Source organism: Malus sylvestris, chromosome 7 (assembly GCF_916048215.2).
Source record: "Malus sylvestris chromosome 7, drMalSylv7.2, whole genome shotgun sequence".
NCBI classification, from domain to species: domain Eukaryota; kingdom Viridiplantae; phylum Streptophyta; class Magnoliopsida; order Rosales; family Rosaceae; genus Malus; species Malus sylvestris.
Genome location: NC_062266.1, coordinates 19068487 through 19083184, shown reverse-complemented (window position 1 = coordinate 19083184; position 14698 = coordinate 19068487). Strand labels below are relative to the sequence as shown.

Sequence of the window (14698 nt, the reverse complement as noted above, 5' to 3'; positions counted from 1 at the left end):
ACAAATGAGGAATCTGGCTGGTAAACATATCCATGTTCAAGCAAATCAGATGAAGATTGAAACGGCCCAGCTACTTGAGATACAACTGCAGCTGCCAGATATTAACTTATGAGCATTAATTCAGTCAAAACCATAAGAAGCATTGACAAGAAGCAATGGTTGACTATGCTGACCAATTTTGGGAGCTTTTTGCGGGTATGGGTGAGTTGCTTTCCTCTTTGGCCTAGGTGGAGGTACATGTTCGCTTGTCCCTTTCTTCTGAACCTTCAAAAAGTACTTCTGTGCATGACTACGGATCTGAAGACAGGAATATCATTTGCCTTTAGTACAATGAAGACATGACTCACATATGCATTCAAATGGAGCCAAAAGAAAGATTACAAGAAAGGGTAGATACAGGGCCTACTAAGACACAATTTTTCAGATGGTATCTAAATTCTAGGAGGAGAGAAGATAAGACTTGCAGAGGCCTGTATTTCTCTGTCACCTTGTCCAAATTGTTCGTTTTAATTATTTTTTCCATGCTAAGCAAACACCATTTGAAATAGTGAACTTGAAATCCATACACATGATTAGAGGATGTTATTTTTGGGGCTAACTAGATTTCACACCCTCCAGGTTTGGATGATTTTCAAAATAGGCCATGAAATTTCAATTTTTTCATTTGCACCACAAGGTATTGAAACTGTATCAACTTAGGCTTTGGTCGGATTGATTATTGGATCATTCATTAAATTGACGACATGGTGAGCTTAAGACTCTTATATGGACTAACGTGTAAGCTATATTTGCATTATATTGACAAAAACAACTCATCAATTCAATGGAGGATTGAATGTTCAGCGAGACAAAAGGTATATTTTGATATAATTTCAGAGCCTCAGGGTGCAATGTGAGAAAATAGAACCTCATGGCACATTTGAAAACCACCTCAAACCTAGAGGGTGTAAAATGTAGGTAGCCCTTATTTTTATGTCATTTGACAATTTGTTAACTTAGAATTTCTCCATATTGGTTCACTATCCACGAGTTCAAAGGATAATCAGTTTCTGCCTCAACTATCTAACTTCAATCAACAAAAATACTACAAAATGAAATTTGCGGAACCTATAAAAATGTTAGAGATCCTTCTAGTACCCACAAGAGATCACTTACAAGTTACAAGCGTTTCCCTATACACATGTAAAACAACGAAAACCATCTAGCATCACTTTTTAAGTAATTATACAAACTTTAAAGCAAAAAGGAATTCAAATAAAAAAGTAAGCATATTGTATTCATCCTGTATTTTTATTTTTTGCTATCTGCAGATGCATGATATAGCTGACTATGATAAGTAGTCACCTGGATAACCGTTTTTGAGCCAACAAATGATTCAATCTTCTTCCAGTCACGATCAAATCTGAGTCGACCCAAGCAAACAACATAAGAATGTATAATGGAGGAACAATTCACATGAATTAAAACCGAAAAGCTTACATGCGCAGTAGCTCATGCACACACCTCACACACAAATATAAAAGATGTATAGACACATATACTCATGCAAACATGTATATTGCGTTAAACATAAACCAGATACGTCAATTGGTTACAATAAACAGTAATACATCTTGACCATGAAAAGAAGAGAAACTAAATACCAAATTGATAAAACGGCTTAATAAGACATTCAATTGACACACATACATTTTGAAGATTATCCATTTGTAGTTAATCACTGGGGACTGACTCAAATTGGCCTTCGCCACCTTTGACATACATAACTTACACTTAACTTTTCTGCTAGTCTCTTTTCTTTAGTTTTTTTCAACAACCTACTGAAGCAAGGCATCTATTCAACAAATCTAAAAACGGAAATAAAATTATGAATCGTATTATATTTAGTACGACCTGATACCTTTCGTTTATCTTATTTTTCTTGGATACCAAACAATGTAATGAGTACCTAGAAAAACCTATAACAAATATCAAGAACTAGACCTAATTGTAAATTCCAAATTGGGATTTTGAATTCCTCAAATTCCAAGATCAGCAACTTACATAACATAACATTCCACTGGAATGAACTAATCCAATCGACTGGATCGACTAGAGCGAGATTTTTAATTTAGATACAGCCTAATGTTCAGAACAACATTCTTCGACAACATGCAAGTCTTTACCTACACTCGAGCACCTGTTCTCTCACTCACTAATACAAACCCGAAAAGACATCCCTTGGACAAAATTTTAGCTCCAACTTAGCAAAATTAATCTAATTAGCACAAGTTCACATACAAAACCCATCAAATTATCTAACATTAAAGTAGCAAATATCCGAAAACCTAAGGACCTTCAATAGGCACCAATTCTCTACTTGTTTAATAAGAAATGGGCTAATCCTTTACAGAACAAAAAGCACCATCCCAATCCCAAATCTTCCGCCATTAACTGAAAGAAAAGATTTTCCATTTAATTCTTATTTAATTAGATTAAAAAAGAAGCAGCCTTTTCAACTATTTTCCATACCCTGTCCCCAATTTTCCTAGCAACCAAACAGAAACCAAAGAAACAATACAAATAACACAAAAAGCGAGCTCCTTACAGCTGAAGAGCTTCGAGAAACTTGTCGTGCTCCTGGTCCGTCCAGCTCTCTCTCGACTTGGTAATCGTATACGGTTTCCGGATTTTCTTGCTCTGATCATCCGCCGACATCGACGCGGCGTTTGCGGTCGCGGACGACGCCGTGCAGGCAGCAGTCGTACTGGTCGCCGCCGTAGCTGAAGCAGCACCAGTAGGCGGCGGCGGCATAGAACTGAGACCCGGAAGACCCATATTGGTGTTCATGGGATCGAATAAGTAGAAACCTTGAGGTGGGTTTGGATTCACAGACACCATGAACTAGAAGCTAAAAGCTATAAGCCGAAAGCTGAAATTATCAAATACAAGTAGTGAAAGCTATCAAGTTTCTAAATAAACCACACAAAAGTGAAATTTTCTCTCTGAATTGTGTTGGCTTTTGTTGCTTCGCTTTGCCTTGTGATTTTGGTAGGAAATGAAATGTGGTTTATAATGTAACCGCCTTTGGGGCGTTCAGCGATAATATTTTATTGAGAAATTTTTTTTATATTAAAAAAAAAAAAAAAATTGGTGGCAAGTCACGGCTATCCATTTTTGTAGAGACCAGAAAGACACACAGAGACTTTTTAGCCCCCCGGCATGTTTCTAATTAGATTGAAGTGAATTATTGAGCACTTTACAATTCGAATTCATTACTTGTAACAGTTTTTTTTTAATTACGTGAGTTCTTCTCAAATAGAGAAGAAAAGTATAATTTTTTGTAAATAAAATTCTAAAAAACACTATACGCTAGTTGGGGTGGACTTGAGCTTAGCGCCTAGGCGAGGCCTAGACAAGAGCATTAGCGGATTTAACTAAATTTATTATATATTGTACAAAGAAGTTCATGCTTATACTTAAAAGTACATAATTGTATTAAGATACATAAATTGCAGAATAAAACGACATATAGATAATAAATTATTAAAACATAACACAAAATAAAAGTTACCAATTTTTCTTCTAAGTGAGATTTGCGATCTAGATGGATGTGGACGAGTTTTCTTAATTTTCAAATGCCTAATAATTAGTCATAATGGTGGCTATCTGCCTAGCCCTCCTAGGCAGCGCTAGCCCGGAATTTTTAGAACAGAGACTTTAAGGGAAATTATTTTTACTGTGCAAAAAAAACAACTCCATTGAAATATAAGTGTAAACTATGAGTTATGAGAAATATGAATATTTGCATTTGTTGATGTTGAGGTAGGCAGGGACACTATAATATAGATATTACCAACTTGGGTACCGGACACGTGGCGGCACATAGATATGGTATCAAAGTATGTGCTGGGCATACTCGGAGTGGCACGTGGCAAGTGCCATTGCTATCGCATTTTAAAATTCCCCTTTTTTAGCTACGTGGAACGATGTAATTGGTCATACTTTAGAATAAATTAAAAACGAAAAATGAGAGATTTTGGGCAGCGTCAGCTTCAAGGGTAGCAAACATGGAGAGTCGGGCAATGGTCTTCAATCACCTTACCATTGGGTAACGGAAAAATAATAGCAATTCTTATTAGGGCATTTTCACCTATTGGTAAAATGTAAGGGTAAAATCAATAATATAGCTTTTTAATTGAAAAAAAAGAAAAAAAAAACTCTCTCCAACCGTTCATAAAATCAAGAGCAAGTGGTCAGTTAACTACTGTCAGCCCAAATGCCCAACCTTCTCAAGTTAGGCTTGTTGCCTTCGAACAAGCTGACGCAACATGATGGCAGCGATTTTTGTTTTTTTTTTTTTATGTCAGGCACGTGTGTTACACTCACCCAGAAGGATAGTGACCCGACAAACCCTGTAGCGGTGGGCCCCGTTGTAGCATATATCACAAAACCTCCAACGACTAGTTGACGTGGATTGCTCCAACAGTAAAAATATTTAAAAATATTAAGGGTTTGTCATGTGGCACAATCCGGTGCATCTAATTTCAAATTAACGCCCAAGATTGATCTAACATTAAAAACTTATAAAAAAACAAAAATAGGAAAAAATTATAAAAGAAAAATCAGAAAAAATGAAAGAAAAAAAAAAGAATTTCAAAAAAAAGAAATAGTGAAAAATAATTAAAAATTAGAATTTTTTATATTGTTGTTTCAATTTCTAGTTGGTTATATGAACTCAGAAACATCTCCAACCCTTGGGCTAAAAGCCAAATTTTTTAGCCCGGAAAATTTGGCTTTTAGTCCAGAAACATCTTTTCTGCTCCAACCCTTTTGCCCTAAAATTTTAGCCCGGAATTATTAAAGAATGAACTTAGGCTAATTTTTTTCTTAAATCAATTTTTTTTAAATAAATATGTAGATTATTGTAAATTAATTTTATGAACATTTTAATCTAAAAAAATTTAAATTCCGATAAACATTTGGCATTTAGCCCGGGGGGAAAGCTGGGGGGTATTTGGCCCAGAAATAACATTTGGCATTTAGCCTAAAATTTTAACATGGGTTGGAGAGTGTTTGGGGGGTAATTTGGCTTTTAGCCCAGGTTTGGAGATGGTCTAATGGAGTTTTACATCAAATTAATTATGTTTGAAATAATTTATTAGAATTATACAATTGTTTTTTTTTTCAAAGTATTAAAAAAAAAAAAAGTTAATATTTACTTGCCCTAGCTCTTGGTTCTTTTTAAACTGGTTAAGTTGCACAATAGACAATTTATATGCTCTTGCCCTTGCCTTCCATCACCAGTTGCTCTTAACATTTGAAAAAAAATCACAAGTAGGGTAATAGTGTCACAACCCATCCCGGGAAGTTATTTTTTAAATTTGTGAAAAGACGAAAATACCCTTGGACGTTGAATAATGTGTGTGTGATATGTATTGGTTTAATTATTTGGGATTGGTGACCCAATTAGAACTAAGATTTTCTTAGTTTTGGTTAGTGACTTTAGGACCACACACACACACATCAGCTCTCTCTCTCTTCCCCGTGTCCTCTCTCTCTGTCCTCCCTCTCGATTTTCTGTTTCTTTTCCGTACAAAACGTACGGACGATCTAGAAACCAAACTTTCAAGCACGGATCGAAGGTAAAAATGTGAGATTTGGAATCCTTGCAACCTCCTGAGTTCATTTATACCATTTTGTTGTAAGAAATACTTCAAAATCACATGAAAACCTTAACCCCGAATGAGGTACTGTTCATGCACTAATTATTGTGAGGTTTTTAGGGGATTTCAAGCTCATAGGGAGCTTTAGAAGGTTGTCACGAAGCTCGGGGTGTATCGTTGGAGTGTTTTGGACGTCGGGATCACGAGTTCAAGGGTTGGCCAGTTTTTGTGGAATTTCTCCGGCGTGATTCAGTCGACTTTGGGGCTTTAAAGTGGTATATTTCTCTTCCTTATGTCCTAAGCTTCATTTTGGTGGTAATTTAGTAGAAAATGGATGAAAAACGAGTGAGTTATAAGGAAATGAAAATTTCCCAGTTTCCGACGACGGCAACGGTCGCCAGAGCTGAAGGTAGAATATGAGAGGATATTTCGTTAAGTTTAACGGAATATTCTAACAGTGTTAGGTCACGCTGTTAAGTTTTGTTAAGGAATAAACGGAATATCCCGGAATATACCTGACGGCGTCAATTGACACCGTCAGTGTGCCTGGCACATGGCCGAGAGTAGGGGACGTGTCTGGCCGTGCATTGGCCGGTGCGTGGGAGCTAGGAAAAATATTCTAAAAATTTGGTGATGATCCTAAGGTTGTGTAGGTCACTGTGGTATATTCATATACCCAAATTGAGCATTATATGAGAAGTTATTACCTATTGTTGGTCATGTACGTTAAATAACGTTTATTTGGTTATTACGCCTATAGGTGAGACCTATTCTCAGGACGTGCATAATCAATTGAGGCTCGGGGGCTACGACCCGTCGACATATCTATGAGTGGACAGTTATTTTCAGTATATATACACACTTGACATTTTTCCTAGAAAACGTATTTAAAGGAAATGTGACTTAAATGCCATGCTATGCCAATGTCTATATTTTATTTTAGTATATGCATTTCATGGTTGCATATATATATATATATATATATATATAATGTGGTGTTGTGGAGGTATAGGTAAGTTCAGGTAAGTTATGTTTGGTTATGTGAATCATCGATGATGTGATATGTGATTGAATAATGTTGAGCTCATAAAACTGCACCTAGGGTGATTGTGATTTAGCCAGAAATATGAAGTACAGGCTTGTTTATTATGTCACCTCCCGCACCATATGCTTACATTGGATCCAATTTAGGTGCATAGTCTTGTCGTATAGACCTTATTTATGGTTCCGACTCGTAGGTGACTAGCGATTTATCGCTCGACTATTATGTGAGAGTAGCATTGAGCATAATTATATTACACCCATTATTGTCGTACATACCTTTTCATTTGGTTCCGACTCTTGTGCAGTTTATTGCCGTATAGGTCATTGTAGTGACTCCAGCTAGATTGACTTTTGAGCTATGAATTCAGCCGTACAGACCACCTTAGGGGTTCCGGCTAACATATCATATTTCTATGAAATCATTCTTATCTGGATTGTTTTATTTGTTATATTTTGGCATAGCATACATTTGTTTATGATTATGTGAAGCATGGTTGAAATGATATAATTACATATATATAATTATACTTGTTTTACGGCGAGGGGTTAGTATATTCAAAGGAAAATAAGGTTTTCATATAACTGTGTTTTACTGACCCACTCAACTTTGTTTTTTGCCCCTCCAGGTTTTAGTTAGCAAAGTTTGGTGGCCACGAGGAATCCAACGGTGTTCTGACAAATCCCGAAAAAGTAGGATTCACCATCCGGTGTTGTATCTTAGTAATTGTCCTACTTGACTGCAACTAGACTTTCCTATTGCTCTGAAAGTGTATTTATACACTTAAACTTTCACTAGCATTATTTCTTAATTGGGATTGTTAGTTGCTTGGTTTTAAATTGCTAGTATTCCCTTACTCTTTATCGCTTCCGCTTTGCGAACATGGCTACGTCACTCTCACGTGATGGCCAGCACGTCTCGATTTCGATCGGGATGTGTCAAATAGTCTTCTCTTGCCATATCATTGTGTAACAAATAATAATAATAAATAATAAATAATAAATAATCGTTATTAGCCCACCTTTTTTATTTAACTTTTCATAATAAATATGTTCATTTTGGTGGCCTTTTCAAATGTCGATAATATCTCCTCAATAGTAACAAGTACTGCACGCTTGAAATTAATCAAAATAGTTGAATTCACATAATAAAATCGGCATTTATTGAATTTACATTAAGAATAGAGACAAGAATATTTAATAAACAATTGATTGAATCACATTATTACTCCCCTATTGTGAGGTTAAGCCCACCTCCTACCCTTTAGTGTAGATAATATTATTTGTTAAAAAAAAATCATTTGACAACTAATTTAATGATATTATTATGTGGGTGCGAAAGACTTTTTTTATAATCGGCATTGCACTCCTCTTAAGATATTTTAAACATGTTTAAAAAAATATTTAATAAACAACTAATTGAATCATATTATTGCTAGCCTATTGTAAGTTATTAATTAAAAAAAAACTGTACAAAACAATTAATTATTAAAAAAATACTATTAAAATGACAAAAATCATTCAAATGACCTGTCGGCTTTATATATAAGATAATATTAAACATTGTATAGTTTCACTCAAAGGGCTATGCTGAGATGACGTCAGTATCTCTAAAATATAATATAATATTCCCCAAAAGATAAAGACATGGAAGGAAAGCTCTAGAGTTTGTTACCAGCATGGTCGAGAGAAGCCCAGTCCTTTCGGCAACTAAAATCCAAGAATACGTACTAAACCAGTAAACCCGATTAGTTTAACGACTTAATTATCAAATCAAATGTTAACCACACGATTAATTTAATGGGCAAAATACTCATGTATTAATATTGGTTGGTTTTACAGGATCAGGATCCGCTCCTGAGCTTAGAAGCCTCCTACGCAAATCACACAGACCATTGATTTTTTATCAAACAGTTACAAACAGAAAACCCTTAAAAAATTATAATAATTGTAATCGTTAGATAAAAAATCAACGGTCTGTGTGATTTGCTTAAGAGGCTCAGCCTCCTAAGCTCAAGAGAGGATCCTAATCCGGTTTTACATACTTGGAAGGCGTATTATTTTAGTTGGTCAAACTAAACTGCATGGTTAATTAAGGAAAAGCCATGTGGTTTAATCGTTGGCATTTTGATTATCATATTTGTAAGCAGTGGCGTAGTCATAATTTTCTAACAATAGGGTCATAATATTAACCGAAAAGCTTAATTGGGCTATTTTGTCGAGCACCTAGTTAGCACCTGCCAATTTCTTTCAACATATGCTGAAAGTTTATACCAACATATGTCGAGAGTGGATGCATGATATTGTGGGTAAGGTTAAAGACAACCAAGGCTTTTCAAGTAAAGTATTTCATACAAAAAGAAAGATAAGAAACAAATATAATAGAAAAAGGAAGATGAAGTTGCTATTTAGTTTGCTTTAGTTGTTATAGGGGCCATTCAGTAACAAAATTATTGATTACTTGTGTTTTTAACCTGAGTTGGTTGTGCTACCCCCGTACCCCGTCCATAATATAGAACCACGGACATAAACTTGGCAGAGCAGCGAGTTCCCCTCTTTGCACTCAAAATTTGAATGAAACTTCCCTGCCAGATGAGTTATACAACCGCCATCCCTCGGAACAAACCAAAGGATATCACTTACACATTACACAATACATGAACCTCATGTCTGGAGGCTGAATAACCCACAACACAAATCCTCCACCAGCTCATAACATTATGCGAGGAAAACCCGATAAAAAGTAAGTGCAGAGAACCAAAAATAATAAGAATTAGAACGCTTTACAAGTTTCAAGCTGTTTTAAAATGGTACAAACCTCAGAAAGAGGAAAGAATCAGAATGAAAAAGTTAGGCTTCTTACTCTTTTTCCTGTCGTAGTCTAATCAAGCCAACGTGTAAGCCCGTCGTCTTCCCCTACGGTGGCCAGAATCTCGACGCTTACATCCAAAACAGCCTACAGTTTTGTATCAATGAAGCATTCGAAAGATGAGAAGGATGGAATTGGCAACAATAATTATAGTTTTTTGAAATTCACATGGAATGAACATATGCAGTATTGACGACAGAAAATGTTCACTCCGAGGCATAAGAGCAAATCATCAGAAAATTATCCTTCATTGAATAATAAGCTTGACTTAATTAGCCAAATAAAACCCTCACAATTTAGCACTTCTACGACTATTTGGGCAGAGAGAATTACATCATGGAGTCTGGAGAACGAGAGGCAAATTTTTATAGTATCGTTTCCTGGTCAGTTAATGTATAACCCTTAAAAATAATATAAAGCAAGCACAAAATAATTTAAAATAATAGATGACCAAAGATTTAAACAGGAGAGTTTTCTTCTTTATTTCTGCTCGGGGTTGGGGGAAGAGAGATGTTCGTCCAAATAAAACTGAATCACCTATGGTTACAGAACTACCATTGCTCTTCACTGTGCACCATAGTTGGTAAACTACAGAATGGTATAGTACGTGAAAAATACATACATGTATTATTCAGCAACTTATCTAAAACGATACTTTGAAAATTTGGCCTTTTTTTACATTTTAATATTTATTTATGTTTGTTTTCAAATAATATGTTAAAAATACATATAGAAATACGTGAATTTTATATGTATTATTGAAAAATGTGTCTAGATAACACGTATTAAACTTGAAAAGTACGTACCTACGTGTATCATACGTTGGAGTTTTTAAAAAGTGCAATTCAACAAATCATTAAGACATGTACGAAAAACGGAATTTAAAAAAAAATACACGCAAGTACGTGTTTTTTACATTCAAAAAATATGTACGTAGTGTCAAATTCGCAATCTAAAATACATGAAAGCAGAATGCAATGCAACTACATAAAAAAACTAGTAAAGGAACTTACCAAAGGATTTCTACAGTTAACCAGCTTACATTCCTCCAGGGTACCTTCCAACATCCAACTCTCCCAGACATCGAAACTGTGACTAGCAAAGACAAATTCCATTCTTCTATTTATCTGCAATGTTAATTTAGCACTTGATTTTAATCCCAGATGTTTAAATAGTCAGGTAGTCAGCTTTTAAGATCAATTTTTAATCTCATTCATAGTAATATTACCTGCAATAACTTTCCACCAGCAGCAAAAGATCGCAAACCAATTGTGTCCTATAATAAGGAATCGATTATTTCATATCAGCTAACCAGATTGCAATTAACACAGCAGCCAGCATAGATTGAATAATAGGCTTACAATTTAGGTCCAAGAGAATAAGTGAGTTCTTGCATACTTACCTTGCTTCTAATAACGATGAGAAACTGCGCTGCAGGATCTCTTTTTGTTACATTTGACATAGTATCTAGGAACCAACCACCACCTTTAACTCTTTGCCTTGAGACATGGAGAGCGGGACGATCTCTTGCATACAAAGCGACAACATACCCATCCTTCAACAGCTCACCAGGCTTTCCACTGAGCCTCTTAATAGATTTTTGAAGCTGTTCGGAAGGAGATACTTGCATTGATTCTATTGGAGTTTTCCTACTTCTCGAGTCCTCTGGGGAGGCAAACCGAGAACTTGAACTTAATGCTTGATCAGTTCCACTCATAGCTGTATCTTCCTCCTGCTGCGAGGTACTTTCTATTTCTCGTGAAGGATCATCTGATTTTTGCCGGGTTTTTTGGTGTGCGTGCCTCTTTTTGGCTTTCTTACCTGATCTGCCTCGTCTTCCATCAGGTCGAGTGGCACTTTGAGATAAATTTGAAAGTTGGTGCTGGCTAAGAGACTCCTTGGATTGAATAGCTTCTTTATTCTGAGAGCTTTCCGAACTTGCATGATTGACTTCAGTTGGTTGCTCAACAACGGATAGCTGCAAGTTACTTTCTCTGTCCAGCTTATCCGACTCTTCATTTTTATCACCTATTTCACTTTCATTCTCCTCATCAGATACAGAATCTTTTGGAACAATCCCGTCAAAAAAGAATGTCTGCAATATGGAGATAGCTTTCTCCCTTATCTCCATCCATACTTCTTCACTATAATCTGCACTGTGTGGAAGTATCAACACGTTGGGCATCTCCTTTACCTGAAGTAAACCCATAATAAGATATCTTAGCACCAACCTGGTATATCGAAATAAGATGCTCCTGATGGGCATCATTCATGCATGTGTAGGAATAAAGACGAAAAATACATAGAATATACTATCATCCAGAAGCGGGTGAAATTTCCATACCCTTCCACCTTTCATGCCCAAAAGTTATCTTATCACATTTTAACAGCACACGAAACACCAAGTGGTTTCAAAGAAGGGCTACATAGCCACATGTTAGTTCAAAGACAATTTATGCTAAGAATGCAGGTGCATTATTTTTCCTACTCCTATAAGAAAAATCTACATCTAATAATTCAGATACCAAGTGGGCAATCAATGAGAAGATGGGCACGGCTAGAACGAAAACAACCCGACATACACATAAGTTGCCTATTAGTGCGTACAGTTTGCAAGAGAATATGGTCTATAAATAGTTGAAAGCTCCCAAGCTTTTATGAGCAAGTCCTGACATTCAAACATGCCAAGAAAGTAGCAAAAAACTCCAGCAATGGAGCGAAAGAGGAACTAGACTAACTGGATATAATGAAAAGCATACTGAAGCAATCAAGCACAAGTATTTGCCAGAAATTGACACAGTTACACAGCCTATGGTAACATATCGATAGCCCACAAAGAGTTAGCATACCCATGCTTCCATCCATTGTGGCCCTTCAGCACCATCTAAAGCACAACCAGCTAAAATTCCATCAATCAGAAGCTGTTTCACAGAGCAATCGTCCAATAGTTGACAGCTTCCTGTGTTTACCAGAAATGCTCCTGCACAACAAGACTTAAAATCATTCCATGCTAATATAAAATACAAGGACCACAAAACTCCTTAAACAGGGGCAAAATGAAGAATAATGTACCAGGCTTTACATGCTGTAAGCATTCAGCATTTAGAATCTGAACTGTTTCATTCGTCAGATCACAGTGCAGTGAGATGAGGTCACTTGCAGCCAATAAATCATTAAGTGTATCCATTCTTCTGGCAGCAGACGGAAAGCTTATGTGAGACCTGCTCACTTTTCCATTCACCTGAGATATTGTATCAGGCAAAACGTTTATACGGTACATAATAAATTCAACCAGGCAATTCTTAGTTAATAAAAGTGGCAAAAACAAAGTTTATTTCCATAAGAAGTTTCATTAAGTTTACAAGTCGCTTAATATGAAAAATATATAGTGAAAACATTTCAAGACACTATACTTTCCAGAATTCATATAATCTTAAGGATACTGGGAAGCAGTACTTCGCAACTAAAACATCAACGTGTACCCACCACCCCAATAGATAATTAAATAAGTAAAAAACTAAAAGTTCACAATGTCTCGACAAGTAATGCATTCTGCTCCAATAAAACTAACCCATTTCCAATCCGAAAAGAAAATATTAATGAACCACAATTGAACTTCAAACATCAAAATGAACTGAATCTACTGTCTCTCTTTGTTGTTTTTTTTTTTTTCCGCTATCAGATTCATAGTCCCTGCGTAAAGCGGGAGCCTTGTGCACTGGGTACGACCTTTTATCAGATTCATAGTCAATTATACAGTTATACCACAATTTAGGTTGGGAACGTAGATTAGGATCGAATACCCAAACTTTTCCACATTTTCCATCATAATATGCTTCAATAAACATCAGAAAGAAGTTCACTGTCTCAACAATATCAATATGAACAATAAAAAGCACATTCAAATGTCACATATTTCAGCTACTCAAATGTTGAAACTTAAAAATGAATTCACAAACTCCAAAAGATGCACTCTTCGAGCCACTAAACATCGATTTTTAGTTCAGTTTAGCAGAATATGAGTTTCAGAGAACTAAATTTGATCGAATCAGTACCTCTACATCTTGAACATCAAAATAGAGAACGTTCATTTTGAAGGCCAAGCTCCTTGTGGCCAGAGACCTGGCCGACGCAGATCTACCGATAATCCCCAAAACCAAGCCTCGACACCGTCTCATCCCGCGGCACAGCGGTTGGATCGAGCCGAGCCATCCCGAAGCGGAGAGTGTGTGGCGGGAGAGCATGTACGTCCGGCGCAGCAACCCGAGGAAGAGCGCCATAACCGTGTCAGCAATCTCTTCGGCGCGCGATACGTCTACGTGGACGAGCCGGAGCCCCAGGTCTGCGGCCAAGGCCGAGTCTACCGCGCGGTCGGCGGAGCCGAGGCAGAGGATGAGCTGGTAGGGGCGGAGGCGGCGCTGGGCGGCCCGTGGGAGATAGGCGAGGGACTGGAGGAGCACGGCGGAGGCAGACTCGATCTTGCCTTCCGCGAGGCGACTGAGCGGCACGTGCTCGACGGCAGCAACGCCGGACAAGGAGTCCTGCTCCATCCCAAAATCATCGATGCAATTGAGAGTGACGACCAAGGGAAGCGATGAGGGTGAGGTGGTAGGGCTGTTACGGTGGGGCATTGTCACAGGGGATCTGGTGGTGCTCATGGTCGGTGGTGGTGGTGGTGGTGGTGGTAATGGTGGATTAGGGTTTTACGCTTGTAATTTTGGGCATTTCTTGGGGTTAAGTCTAGTGATGGCTCTCATTTCTCTGCCGCTCTGTTCACCCACTACTTGCCCCTCCCATTTTACATAATTCCCCTTATGTCCCCAAAACTTTTTTGTTTTGTTTATTTTTGGACGTACTTCGTTCCTCTTATTTAGGAAAGATAAATTTTAGCAATGATCTTTTAATTTTAACTTAATTGGAGCAATGATCATTCAACTAAAAATGCATTACCATTAGTCCCTCAACTTATCAAAACATGCAATTATAGTTCATCAACTAAAAATTCATTACCATTGGTCCATCAACTCATCAAAACATGCAATTATGGTTCATCAACTAAAAATTCATTACCATTAGTTCCTCCAATTGGAGAAATGGTCCCCTAACTTTAACCTAATTGAATCAATGATCCCTCAACTTTAAC

The 14698-nt window shown here is 36.9% G+C and overlaps 2 protein-coding genes across 8 annotated transcripts in view; both read right to left on the bottom strand.

The window, feature by feature from the left end:
• Positions 1 to 3052, bottom strand: part of LOC126628261 (protein REVEILLE 3-like) — a 7948-nt gene extending 4896 nt beyond the window's left edge. For 4 of the 7 annotated variants that reach the window (XR_007625330.1, XR_007625331.1, XR_007625332.1 and 1 more), the window contains exons 1-4: positions 2588 to 3051; positions 1345 to 1402; positions 174 to 297; positions 1 to 91 (exon numbers count right to left, since the gene is read on the bottom strand). The exon at positions 1 to 91 is cut by the window's left edge and continues 83 nt beyond it. Coding sequence is in view for 4 of the 7 variants with exons in the window: in XM_050297885.1 (XP_050153842.1) it covers positions 1 to 91; positions 174 to 297; positions 1345 to 1402; positions 2588 to 2880 (566 nt within the window). In the remaining 3 variants the exon portion in view is untranslated. Of the gene's footprint in view, positions 92 to 173; positions 298 to 1344; positions 1403 to 2587 lie in introns of all 7 variants that reach the window. The other 3 variants (XM_050297882.1, XM_050297883.1, XM_050297884.1) reach the window with 2 other exon arrangements.
• A 6190-nt stretch (positions 3053 to 9242) lies between these two features.
• LOC126628525 (C-terminal binding protein AN) lies at positions 9243 to 14362 on the bottom strand. The gene is made up of 7 exons (XM_050298246.1): positions 13611 to 14362; positions 12628 to 12796; positions 12405 to 12535; positions 10958 to 11749; positions 10784 to 10831; positions 10569 to 10682; positions 9243 to 9642 (listed from the first exon to the last, which is right to left on the bottom strand). The coding sequence occupies exons 1-7, from the start codon at positions 14211 to 14213 to the stop codon at positions 9568 to 9570; spliced, it is 1932 nt and encodes a 643-aa protein (XP_050154203.1). The 5' UTR covers positions 14214 to 14362; the 3' UTR covers positions 9243 to 9567.
• Between the last annotated feature and the right edge of the window lie 336 nt (positions 14363 to 14698).

Bases quoted from the DNA above. Each gene is read 5' to 3' on its own strand.
- LOC126628525 (XM_050298246.1), bottom strand. From the start codon at position 14,213: ATGAGCACCACCAGATCCCCTGTGACAATGCCCCACCGTAACAGCCCT. The intron at 10,832-10,957 runs GTAAGTATGCAA...TCCTTATTATAG, and splicing joins TCATCGTTATTAGAAGCAAG to GACACAATTGGTTTGCGATC. The intron at 9,643-10,568 runs GTAAGTTCCTTT...ACAAAACTGTAG, and splicing joins TTAACTGTAGAAATCCTTTG to GCTGTTTTGGATGTAAGCGT.